Source organism: Sinocyclocheilus anshuiensis, unplaced genomic scaffold (genome assembly GCF_001515605.1).
Source record: "Sinocyclocheilus anshuiensis isolate Anshui unplaced genomic scaffold, SAMN03320099.WGS_v1.1 scaffold784, whole genome shotgun sequence".
In the NCBI taxonomy this organism is placed as follows: Eukaryota; Metazoa; Chordata; class Actinopteri; order Cypriniformes; family Cyprinidae; genus Sinocyclocheilus; species Sinocyclocheilus anshuiensis.
The window spans coordinates 1,446,997-1,460,390 of NW_015554160.1; the positions used below are offsets into that span (position 1 = coordinate 1,446,997).

At 36.5% G+C, this 13,394-nt stretch overlaps 1 protein-coding gene across 1 annotated transcript in view; it reads left to right on the top strand.

Moving 5' to 3' along the window:
- The window catches only part of LOC107670838 (UTP--glucose-1-phosphate uridylyltransferase-like), a 35,838-nt gene that overhangs the window by 662 nt on the left and 21,782 nt on the right, over positions 1–13,394 (top strand). Inside the window, exons 2-4 of the mRNA XM_016463609.1 lie at positions 3,190–3,323; positions 6,164–6,271; positions 11,186–11,371. Of these exons, the coding sequence (XP_016319095.1) occupies positions 3,190–3,323; positions 6,164–6,271; positions 11,186–11,371 (428 nt within the window). The remainder of the gene's footprint in view (positions 1–3,189; positions 3,324–6,163; positions 6,272–11,185; positions 11,372–13,394) is intronic.

A 13,394-nucleotide genomic window follows, 5' to 3' on the forward strand; every position in this document is an offset into this window, starting at 1 on the left:
AAGGGTTTATATAGAGCATTTCGTAAACCCCAGACCTTTCCAGACTGTCCATTCCTCGCTTTGGTTTGGCTGTCAGACCACAGGTTTGGTTCTCTTGACAGCTATTCATTTGGCCTGACAATGTCTGTAATTTAACGAGATTTGACATTAAACACACATTACAGGGGATACTGACTAATGTGACTGTATGCGGTCGCCGGCAGTGTTTCAATGTAGGGCGGTGGGGTCCAAAAGTATGAAGTCACATTGAAAATCCAAGATATGCAATCTAATTTAAACCTGGAAATAAATAAAAGGTTTTAGGATTTTGAAAATAATACAACAAAACATTGCGGCATACACTGTTAAAAGTTTTGGGTTTAGTAAGATTCTTTAATGGTTTTTAAAGTTTCTTATGCTCACAAAGGCTGAGCATAAGATAGTACATAGTATATGTTCAAAAATACATTTAAAAACATACTACTGTGAAATGTTAGGCTATTTAAATCTATTTTAAAATGTAAATTATACCTGTGTTTTTTTGTGGAACCCATTATGCTTTTTTTCTGGAATCTTTGACTAATAGAAAGTGTAAAAGAACAGCATTTATTTGGAATATAATATTTAGTTTTAGATAGAAATAGAAGGCATTATAAATGCCTTCACTGTCACTTTTTATCAATTTAATGAATTCCTGCTGAATAAAAGTGTACATTTTTCTAAAAAAAAAAAAATTAATGGCCTGAGTGATGATAGTGTAAATCATTAACAAGATTCTGCCTTTTTTATGGGTCACTTTCAAATAAGCCATTTTGTGAAATTGATCTTGTGAACTCCTAGTGTACAGATGGTGAGATGTTCTTGCTTCCTCAGTATGCTCTTTGGATCATTCTCAAATCATGCTGGAGAACATGACCATCACATTTTACACTTTTAAACTTCTGTGGTTTGAGTTTGAGCACTAAGGCCATCAAAGCAAAAGAGGGACATACAAATGTACATTTTCAATACAATTTTTATGCTCATAGTATAATTTTTAATGAAGGCATTGAAGCATGGAGCATTTTCACCAGTGGTTTCAGACGTTTGGACCCCACTGTATTTAGGGTTGCCGTTCTGTGCACAGTGTGCAGTGTGCAGTGTGCAGTTGAGCTTTGATACGTGCAGAGTTTGATTACAGCAGCTTTTTGAGAGTTTATGCCCCTCTAAAGTTCTTTTTTTCATGTTTTATTTTCTGTGAATGAAGAACACCTTTCTGCACACATATAGAAATGATTTGTTGATGTGTTGGTAGAATCATTTGTAAATGGCATATAATATGAATCCAACACTGCTAAAGGCACCATTCTGAAAGACTTTTAACACTGCAAGAAATGTGCAAATGCAAAACAATAAAATAGTAAAACAAACGCATATCTTTTTGAGGTGAAAGTTAAAGGAGCAGACTAAATAAAGAAAAAATATAACTGCACACTCACTTATGCGCTGTTTATCAGTTGCCAATGTTTTGTCAAAAATTAGCTATTTTTACCTGAACTTACCCTTAAAGTTACTTTTGCTGGTGTAACCTAATGTCGTCAGGTTGATTCGGTAGTATAAAATGTTTTATTTTATTAGTTTTAAATATATTTGACTTGCATAAACCAATTAATTTAGATTTTTAGCACGTTTAGGTATTCTGACGATTTTGTTTTACAGTGTACCTTTACAAAATACCCCTAAGGTGTAATTGTGCTAGAAGTATTACATCACTCCATTTTCTTTCTTCTCAAATAGTAACATATATTGAAGCACAAATCAATATTTCATGTTCTTTTATTTATTTAGTTGGTAAATAGCTGTGTAAGTGGAACAATGTACGGTCAGCCAGTCTTTAACGCAAAATAACCCTTGCTTTTATCCTGTTGGCAGACTGTACATTTTCACTGCCTTCTTTAACACTGGTTCCTCCAGAGGGACCATATCTATATTGTGAATCGTTGTGAATAACAGTGTCTGTTCAATAACTAAATAAATGACCAACAGCCCAATAAACTATAAATCAAAGTCAAGCCACTGTTTAGTTTTATTTGTAGGTAGAAGTGAGTGTAATGCTGCTGTATTAGACAATTCTGAGAAAAACTGAATTCTGGGAAAAACAGAAATGATTTCATTTTTAAAGTGCCAGCTGACACTGTCATTTACTGGATTTTAAGTGTCACATGCCAGGAAGCATGTTAGCAGATGAATAACTTTTGGCACACTGGCAGGAGAATGAAACAAATGGGTTCATACTGATGAAATGTGGTTGAGCAGGATTCAATCAGGTAGTCAGAGCTGTGGCGCACAAGGTAGCGCACTTGACATATAAGAGCTGTTGTCTTAAGCGAATATGAGTCTGAATCCTGTTACACTTATATCTCCCCTACTTTCCTTTCTTCCTCTATACCAAATAAATGGCCCACAAATAATAATAATAATAAAAAGGAATACAGTTAGACTTTTCCTCTTCCCCATACCTCAAGCTCAGCATCTACTATTGGATAAACCATATCAAACAGAATGTAGTTTAACCTCTCTGTTGTACCCACTCACTCAAGGGTAAAGGTTGAGTGACACCTTACATTACAGCCAGTGTAAATGGGCAGATTTACAGCAAATTAACCCTGAGCCCAGTGGATGATGTGTGTGTTACACTCAGCAAACGTTCTTGATAACATATATGTGCTTTCGTGGCTTCTTGGATGGGAGTCTTTTGATTGTGTACCACAAGGCAGCGGCACAAATATTAATATTGCTTATCAGTCTCCTTATCACTGCAAGTAAGATTTATACAAATCAATTTGATTTAAAGCATTTTTTAAGGAACTGTATTTGAACACACTGACTCCATTCTTCATTGATACCACTGCAACAATCAAATAACAGTAAGGACATTATGTAGGGACCTATATATATTTCAGTTTCTTAGTCAATTTACATTTGTCTTCAAAACAGGTATTCAAGTAGCTTTAAGTATTTCGACATAAGACATTAGATCAAAAGGTTTTTAATGCTTATGAGAACCAGAAATTCAATCGATTTTGACCTGAAGTGATAGTTTGTTCATTGGCCTGCTGCAGATTGCTTGCAGGAAAATCACTAAACTGTCTTTTAGGAAGGTCAGGAGGTTTTTTCATTGTAAAGTTAATATGAGAACTTCAACATTAAGGTGTTTGGTTTTAATTGTAGGTCTGAGTAAAGAGTTACCAAGCAACAGCAACAAGATGGCTCAGTTTCAGGAAGTGATGCGACAGCAGCTGGAGAGCTCTATGCACGCTGAGCTGGAAAAACTCGTAGGCACAGCCAAAGGTGCAGAAGCTGAGGTGAGATACAAGCATTTTAATTAATTAAACATATTTTTTAAAATTCAGCTAACTGATTTACCTTTTTATTACATGAATAATTTATGTACACTACCAGCCAAAAGTTTGGGGTCTTTAAAATGTTTTTGAAAATACAGTAAAAACAGTAATAATGTGAAATATTGTTACAATTTAAATTAACTATTTTCTATTTTAATATATTTTAAAATGTAACTTATTCCGGTGATGGCAAAGCTGAATTTGTAGCAGCCATTACACCAGTCTTCCGTGTGACATGATCTTTAAAGCTAATATTCTGATTTGGTGCAAAAGAAACATTTCTTATTGAGGAAACCGTATATTTTCAGGATTCTTTGATGAATTGGCAGTTCAATGACAGCATTTGTCCCTTTAAAAAAAATCTTACTGACCTTAAACTGTTGAATGGTAGTGTAGGTGTGATCAGGAACATATGATGGTTTCAGCATCATGCAAAAGTTTTTCATTACTGATACTATGTCGGCACAAGATTCCACAACTTATTTCACAAGCGAAAAGGGGATGTACTTGGGGGATTACGGAGATAAAGAGAGTAGTATTTGGCTGGTTATGTGATCTCAAGATGTCAGATCAGGAGGCAGTCCTGCTCCATGTAAAACAAAACTGCTCTTATTAGACTGCTGTCATGACTGGAATTTTCTAGGGTGAGCGTGCATCATTTTAAACCCATTTTTCAAAAGTCTACTAATTTCTTGATGTGTAGAACTTGTTAATGAGACGAACAATTACTGCCTGCACGTTTAATAAAAAAATTGAAATCATAATTTATTCTTTATAGTCCCAGTTTCAGTGCACATTAGAATGAAGAAGGGAGCAAAGATGAAAAACGAGAGGGACCCTCTTTAGGTGCCATCTGAGTGCAGCAGCTGATGAATGACGTGACAGTGTGACAGGAGAGATTTCATTGCACTGCTGAGCTGATGTTTAATTAATCTCACCATGAGACTAGCTTCATCATGATGCATCTTCTCTCTTCAGCCCCAACCCAGTTCCTTCTGTTCATCTTTTCCCCTTCTTTCATTTTCCTTTTTTCACTGAACGTCTCGGTTTTGAGTCAGTTTGAGCAGGTCAGATAGCAAAACTCTGAGCTGTCTGGCTATCCACCCCAGTGTTTCCTCAGCACCATATGGTAATAATCAGGCTTAGCCGTCATCACTGTGACACACACTGACCGCTTGTGTCCCTCCCTCTCCATTTCACACAGACTCCCGTGATCCCACCCTAACATGTACTGCCAAATGACGTATTAAAACCCACACCCTGCTAGCTCAAATAAACCATGATGTATAAGGAGATGTGGAGATATCGTCTGATTACAGTTTACATAGTTGCACCACTTTTATGAAGACATCCACGTGTATGCATACAAACTGTCACTCTGCAATTCATTGTAGCTGCCTTTTAAGTCAAAATGTCAAAAGCACCATTACTTCAGTCACACATCGATTCTAAAGTAACATTACCAGTCTGTCAAGTCAACTGTATCTGTACCGTTCCTGAATCATAGGCGGCTGATTTTGACTCACATTAATATTTGAATCAAATCAATTGAACTTTCTGGTCAAAATGCTTGATGAATTGAAAACAAACCTAGTCAGTTAAGTTAATGTCAAATGTCAAAATACCAGATCTGTGGATTAGGCAGTGAAATATATTCTAATAGACCTGTTGCTATTTTATTATTGGAATATTAATATTAATCAAACAAAAAATATTGCTTGATTAATATTACCATTATTATTTATTTAATAAAATGTTACAATGTAAATGTAAATATATTTTTAATACTGTTCAAAAGTTTGGGGTCTGTAATTGTTTATGAAAGGCTGCATTTATTTGAAGAAAAATACAGTAAAAACAGTAATATTATGAAATGTAATTACAACTTTTTTTTAATGTATATTTTGAAAAATTCCTTTGGCTGAATTTTCAGCAGCCATTACTCAAGATTCACTGTCATGATCTTTCAGATCTGTTCTGATTTGTATATTTATATTGATTATATTATATTGTTATAATATTTTTCAAAATAGTTTAAATAAATAAAGGTGTGTGTACATTAGCATAGTAGTTTTTGCTTTGGTATCGAGAATCAATCCATTTCACTGGCAACCCTAAATCTATATTATTTGGCAAATGCATTTCGTTAAGTGCTACTTAATACTACTTAAGTGTTAACTGTTGCTTCACAAGCTTCTTTCCAGGTTTATTCATCAAAGTTACACTTTGATTAAAGTACAAAGCAATTGAACTTTAAATTCTCAGCAGGCACAAGGAGTTTTATGGATTTTCATCAAACAGGTTTTATTTTTAATGATGTGCTCAGTGAGAGGCCTGAGGACCCAGTGATCTTTCACAGCAGGGTGTTAATTATTTCAGAAGCCTTTAGGAGTTTTAATTGGCAGATTGTACAAAACAAGATTAGAAAGTTATGCTGGCAGGTTGTTTTTTTATGCTGAAAAAAATTTGGATTTTTTCTTCTTTTTTTTAAATAAGCTGACTAGAATCATAACAAATAACAGTGACTAAGCGGAGGAAGTTGACAGCCAATGCCCTTAAAAGTTTAAAATCTAAAAAATCTAAGGAAAAAAAATGTACAGGCAAATGTAAAAGTTAAAGTACTGATTGTTGAAAAACCATATTGATTGACCGCTGTTACGAAAATATCTTGGATCGGCCTAGTGATGCATAATATGTAGAGGTTGAGTTTAAATGACTGAAAATGATTTGTTTCTCAGAAGGAGAAAACATGAAGGACCTTCCTCAATAATTCATTAATTTTTGCCTGCTCTCTTCCTCAGGTGTCTAAGAAGGACTTTGAAGGCTTTAGGAAGTTATTCCACCGATTTCTGCAGGTGAAGGGACCTTCAGTAGAGTGGTCAAAAATCAACAGGCCCCCTGAGGACTCGGTAAGATAAGCAAGTGATTTATCGCAACACAGGCCTTATTCTTGCACTCACTCATATTACACTCATATTATTAATTTGATTGTAGACCTACAATATAAACTGAATCTATGCAGAGAAAGTAAAGCCTAATATATATATACACACTTCAAGCATTAAACCAGACAGACGGGCAGTACTCAGAGTCTCGTGTGTGAGCATTAGTGTTGCCTCAGGCTCTGGGAATTAGCCAGCTGTGATTAAAAGCTACCCACATTCCAGCATGAAATAATTTGCATGACATTCATACACTTTTACATTTCCAAGGAAAATGATAAATAAAGCTTCGAAATTGATTCATCTGTGGGCAAGGGAGGGTGTAAGGATAACAAGCCATGAGCAAAAGTGTCTCCTAATTTGATTTGGCTGTGTGTGTGTGTGTGTGTGTGTGTGTGTGTGTGTGTGTGTGTGTGTGTGTGTGTGTGTGTGTGTGTGTGTGTGTGTGTGTGTGTGTGTGTGTGTGTGTGTGTGTGTGTGTGTGTGTGTGTGTGTGTGTGTGTGTGTGTGTGTGTGTGTGTGTGTGTGTGTGTGTGTGTGTGTGTGTGTGTGTGTGTGTGTGTGTGTGTGTGTGTGTGTGTGTGTGTGTGTTTGTGTTTCACATAAAGAATCCAGTGTCGGTCTGCTTTCCGCTGGGTCTGTGATGATTATGCAATGTTCTCTAAGAGCCAGAAACCCACTCGCAAGACTTTCAGCTCCATGAGGAACCACATGCAGGCTGTACTATGAAACTGCGTGTGAAATGTTTGATACCACAGTCTGCAGCATATATAGCCAGGTTATCTAAGCAGGATATTATATGCCTTGCTCCAGAAATTCCTGTTTTAAGCTCACAAGACAAGCACAGAGACCGATCTCCTTCCAACTCCTTCCAAACTTAAAGAGTGATGTTTACAGACCTTTGTGTGTATGTATGCATGTAAATTTTAGGATATTTGGAGAAGGTGAGGTTGTTACGTAGAAGAGAAATTCCTCCAGTTCTGCATAATGTACAGTAAATGCTGTAAAATGTCGGGTTTGGGATGTTGGGACCTTAGGGATGGGCTGTCTTTGCTTAAATTGCTTTCTCTCATTGTAACTTAAGGGTGTGTCATTGTGTGTTTGTCCTTATGAAACCGTATTTGACAAAAAAAAAAAAAGAAGCTCATTCACCGTTAACATCTGCTGGGTGTATAAAAGGCTAACCAGTCCTCATCTGTTGCCACATAACGTCTGGATTCTGCAACGTCACACCTTATGTTTGCTGTAATAATGACCAGTGTTGTCCCAGTAGATATATTGTACCCAAGATAAGTGGCTGATTGACTTGTTTGTGGTTAAAAAAAAAAGGTAATTATTGGAACTTTTACCCAGAACTTTTTACCCAGATTTTATGTCGAGTTCATCATGAGATTTCACATTCTTTCTCTCCCACCGAAGCCCACATCAGAAACCTAATTAGCTCAGCTGTTTTTTTCCAGAATTTTTAAAGGTGTGCATTTTTGTTTTTATAGATTGTATATAGAATGTAAACGGTTTTAATATAGAATGTGTTTTTACATTAGCGTCAGAAAAATACATAGATTTTTATATTATCCAATATTTACTTTTTAAAAATTTACAACTAATTTATTATGATTGCAATTTTCAGTAATATATAATGTAACTCAGTAATAGCTATAAATTCTACATTATGTATATTTAAAAACATTAATTTGCTTATAGTTCAGCAGAATTAGTAACAACTGTGTTCAATCACAAGAAAAAGTTTCTATTTGTAAGACATAAAAACACATTATCGATGAAGGTATGTATTGACAATGCTGGAAATTCTGGTCTTGTGACACTGTGGGATCTTTGAGGGGTTTTATTTATGTGGTGTGTGTGATTATGAATGTGTGAAGAGGTTTGAGCAACTGGAATGTGGCTGACCCAGAAATAATGTTTCAACAATCTGATTCAACCTGTAAAACAAGCTTAAAATATTGGGCGTCCTGCTTTTGGTTTGAAGCTCAGATCTCAAATACTTTCTTTCTTTTCTTTACCAGCAGTTAGGACATCCCTGTTGTTCTCTGGATGACTGGTTAGTTAATTCAGTCAGCCATGTTTCATTTAGGGCCTCAGGGGAGGTGGTGTCATGGTGGTTTGGAACTGGGCTCATGTTTAGTCAAATGCCTTTCATTGCCACAATAATGCCACCTAAACTGCATTGCAACTATTCAATCAAAGGCACTAAAAATAGATTGTGTGTATTCACCTAGAAACATTTTGGGTCTCAAAAGCAATGGAAAAAGGATTGCTGCTTTATTTGACGCACACACAATATAAGCGACAGTACACAAAGAACAAGGAACTATAGACACTTGAAAAGACTGAACTCACACCACCACTACAACAACACCTGATCAGAGATTAAAGACACGGGGCGTGAACAAACAAGTTTCTATCTAAATTGTAAATCTATTCATATGTATATTAACACGCTGAATAAATTACTATGGTTTACACAAGAATAATTGCATGCATGATTTACACAGAAATTTGTTCTGCGTATATTTTATGAAAAAGGCTCATAGACAATGAGGTGAACAACACGCAGGAGAACACAATCATAGTAAATGTAGGATTGATAAATTGATAGAACTTTTTAGGAAACACTTTTCTCAGAAAATGTAAGAAACAATAAACTGAAGGAGTCACGCAATACAAGTAATGTTACCGTACCAAATTTTTGCAAGCAAGTATATAGTATTACAGCCCTAGTGCAAAAAGGTTAGTTTGAGTGATCCTGAGTGAAAAAGTTATCAGATGTTCAGATTGTATCAACATAAGAGACTGACAGAGATGTTTCACCACTACACACTATTGTTACACACTCTCTCTGTAATGCTACTGAATCACATTTAACACAGTCACATATATCATTGCTATTACTGATTGAATTTCAGTCAGAGTATTAATGGATGGCATTATGAATGTGTGTGTCTATGTTTGTTTGTAGGCCATAAAATTGCAGTCAATATAGAGAAGATATTTTTCAGGGTTGTTTTTAATTCCAAGGTTGACTGATGACCTAGTTTCACTGCACAGTAGACTGGAACTGAGTCCATCAAAACAACAAACAAAATTACAAAACAGTAATTGGTTTTCTCTGAAATGCATTGGATTAACATGTAAAAATACCATGGTATATGAATATGGTAATAATTACATACCATGTTATTGCCATCTGGCACCATGGTCTGTGTGGTGAATGTCATATAACATTCTTTGATAAAGTCAAGGAATCAACTCTACCTGTCATTCTACAATAATGTGGCTGAATTTACATGAAAAGACTGTCCCAACAGTTTGTGGAGGAATCATTTAGAGATTGAAAATACATTTAAAAAGATTTTCTCTTTGAAACGGCTGAGAGAACTGCTGCCTCTCCGGCTGTTGTTTGCTCCAAGTGATGAGCAGCCCTGGGATTTTAGCCACCAACCTCTGCTGGCAGCCTCAATGTTTGAGCACTGTAAACCACAAGTATGTATACAATATAAGACAAATCAACATAAAAATACTCCTGTTTTTCATCTGATCACTGAGACTGCATATGGCTGTATCTGAGCACCTGATGACCAGGAATCTACAGATGCTTTTCCATTCTATGGAATGGAATTCAGTTCTGTGGTCACAGATTCTTTTTTTTTTTAGATATTTTTTTGTTACAAATTTACACCAAACCAGTTAAGCACAAACTCTCCCCACAGCTTATTTCATTGGTCAACTCAATCACTTACCTGTTAAGAAATGTTCAGATTTCATAGATCCTGTTCAGATTTCATGGATCCAGTTCAGAGTTCTGATATATCATGGATGGAGGCGATCATGACAAACAGTAATGCTATTATCAGGATGTGCTACACCAAGATTAGGGTTTATTTTAGGGTTAGGGCTTAGTATTTGTTTCAGTGTTTTGTAGGTGGTCAGCACTGTGATTGACATGACCAGTGAAATCTTCAGAACTGACTGCACTTTGGTTTGTGCTTCACGGGGTTGGGGGGAAAATCATGCTTTCTTTTCATCTTTAGCCCCCTCTTACATAGACACATCTGTCTTGACTTCCTTCTCTCACACACTCATTGCTCTTTCTCCCTGACAAACATTATGACCTTGGTTACATCATGTTCTCCATCTGTCTGTGTGTTTGTCATGGAAATGCTGTGTGTGATTGAGATATTACGTTTTTAGTCCTTTTCTTTTTTCATGTTTGTGCTTATCTGTCATAATATCATAAAGTGGGGCATTGTGCTCTGAATTTTAGTGCAAATGTGTGGTGATGTTTTATTGGTATCTGACTCATCAGTTATGTCTCATGGTGGTGCCCCATCGCCCTCATGGGAAACGAGGAATGATGTAAAGGGAAAGGATCTTTTCTTTCAGAAACGCATCCATCGTCTCTCTCTTCTCGTCTTTCTGTCTCCCTCCCACTGGTACTATTGATCCAGCAGTTGGGCTGTTTATTCGATTAAACATGGTCCTTTTTTTCTGCCTCTATGAGAAATGTTGTGCTTGCACAATGTGTGTTGTGGTTGTTTGGTGTATTTGAAAATGATCCTAGTGATTCTGGAAGATAGATTGCAGACACAATCATAACAGTGCACTAACCTCAACGTTTGACTTCTGACCCCTTAGTCAGATTTTTTTGTAGAAGAAGAATCCAATGAGACACACACGCACACCAATAGCAACAGCATCTGGATGAAATTTAGAGACTTCATTGTCACTGGATGGATAATTTATGAACTCCAGTATAATATAATCCAGAACTCCTTATAATATAATATAAACTTCCAGATGGTGAAAAAATGTAAGCATGTCCTGACTCACAGTCGTTTGTCTTTCTTGTCTTTGTTTCAGATCCAGCCATATGATAAGATTAAGGCAAAGGGTCTACCGGACTACATAGCAGACAGTCTGAATAAGCTGGTGGTGGTGAAGCTGAATGGAGGTCTGGGAACCAGCATGGGCTGCAAAGGGCCCAAGAGCCTTATTAGCGTCCGTAATGAGAACACTTTCCTGGATCTAACCGTCCAACAGATTGAGGTTTGTCATATGACCGTATAGTTTCACACATGGAGGTCTATAATATTTTCCTGTTAATCTCAATGACAGTTGTTTAGTGGGGGCTAAAGCGGCCATGCTAATTAGCCAAACACTGCCACTTTGGTTGGAACAAGTTTGATTATTGCCACAAAATAGAATATTTCCTTCCTACATAATTTGCATCATGTAATTCACATTTGATTTAAAAATAAACCAATAAAATTCTGTAGTTTTTTTTCATTGCACATTTTGCAAGATAATATCTTTCTAATATTCTTCAGGTGTTTTTATCTGTAGGGAATGCACATTCAATTATTGTCTCTTTTAAATGCATCTCAAATAAGAGAGCTTCTCAGATTTGAACCCAAAGAAATATAAATCACTCCAGCTGGGAAAAACACAGCAGCTGTCTGAGAGATTTGAAAGCGAGCAAATAAGACCTCCACCCATAGGTCTTTAATCACAAACATATGTTCCTCTGTCTTTCCCTTCTCTTGCTCTCCTCATCTACAGCTGTACAACACAGGCACATTCCTTCATTTATACAGAGCGATCATTTTAAACCAGCAGCAACAGGCTCTGTGCTGGTTATTTTTCTCAGTGCCATGAACAGAAAGATAGGTAGTGAGCATGAAAGAGAACTTGGGTTGAAACTGAAACAGAGAGGGCTGTGTTCTGGGCAAGATGGAAAAAAATATAGGAGCCAAATACTGAGCCCTGTGGGATGCCTTCACTGAAGAACACTCAGCTCAGTGTCTCTTCGACAGACCGTTTACCTGCCTCATGTCATCAGATATCCCACTCACTGAATAAGGTCCATTAGTACATGTAAATGGGTAATCTGTCCTTCTCTCTCAGAAATACAGGCTGTCGTTTCTATAGTTGGCAGGCCTTTAGCAAGCCCTTAGGCCAGCTTATACCATTTGGCTTCTCTTTAGGTTGAGATTTATGGCAAACATTCATTAAAAGAAACTGACCTAAAATGTGTCATCCAGCAGTTTCTGAAAGAGGATGATGCATACTCATTTTAATCATTTTTGTAAGAACTTTGTAGTTAAAGTATCATTAACCATTAACACAGGGAAATTAAATTTATTTATGGGTAATTCTTCAATTACAGAAGTTTTTTGTACCTCAGTATGACTAAAAAAACAAAATTTGCATTAGTTTGGAAATTACTGATCAAAGAATTACTGCAGAAACTGGTGACCAGTGTGTTTGATCCACTGGTGTTAAACTTTGATCCAAAATTACACACCATTTTTTTTACTTTAAGTGTACTTCACTTACTGCAGTACTGTTGACACCTTGCCAATTCACCTAATAATTATGTTCTGATTAATTATTGACCATGTTCATCACACCAGAGTAACTGCAGAGATTAGATAGGAGAGGTGTCTATATCCACTGGAGACCATGTTTTATCAGCTTGGCTCTTGTGTTAAAGATCTCACGTTTACAGCGTTGTCTAAACAATAAATTTTGTTATTTAGGATTATCAAGAGTTCATTCTCCCAGATTAAATGGAATGTGCTGCAGAATGTAATAAACCTGCCAAAGTATCAGTATTAATGAGAAACATTGTGGGCATTGTTAACTTGTTTAGAATGTTAAAGGGGTCATATGATGCTTTTCTAAAGATCATTATTTTGTGTATTTGGTGTAACAGAATATGTTGACATGTTTAATGTTCAAAAAACACATTATTTTTCAAATACTGTACATTATTGTAGGTCCTCTATGCCCCGCCTCTCTCAAACGCTTCGTTTTCTACAAAGTCCCTCCTTCCGACAAGTGCAGTCTGCTCTGATTGGCCAGCTGACCCAGTGCATTGTGATTGGCCGAACACCGCAAGCACTCGTCGGAAATGTAACGCCCCTTACCATAATCGCGAGCTTCATCTTTCAAAATAAATGCAAAGACAGAGCCCGAAAGGGGAACAGAGTCGCGTGACAGACACCGTGATGAAGCTGGTATGTGTGCAGTACACAAGCCACGGTTAAGACAGCTGACTCCACTGTGA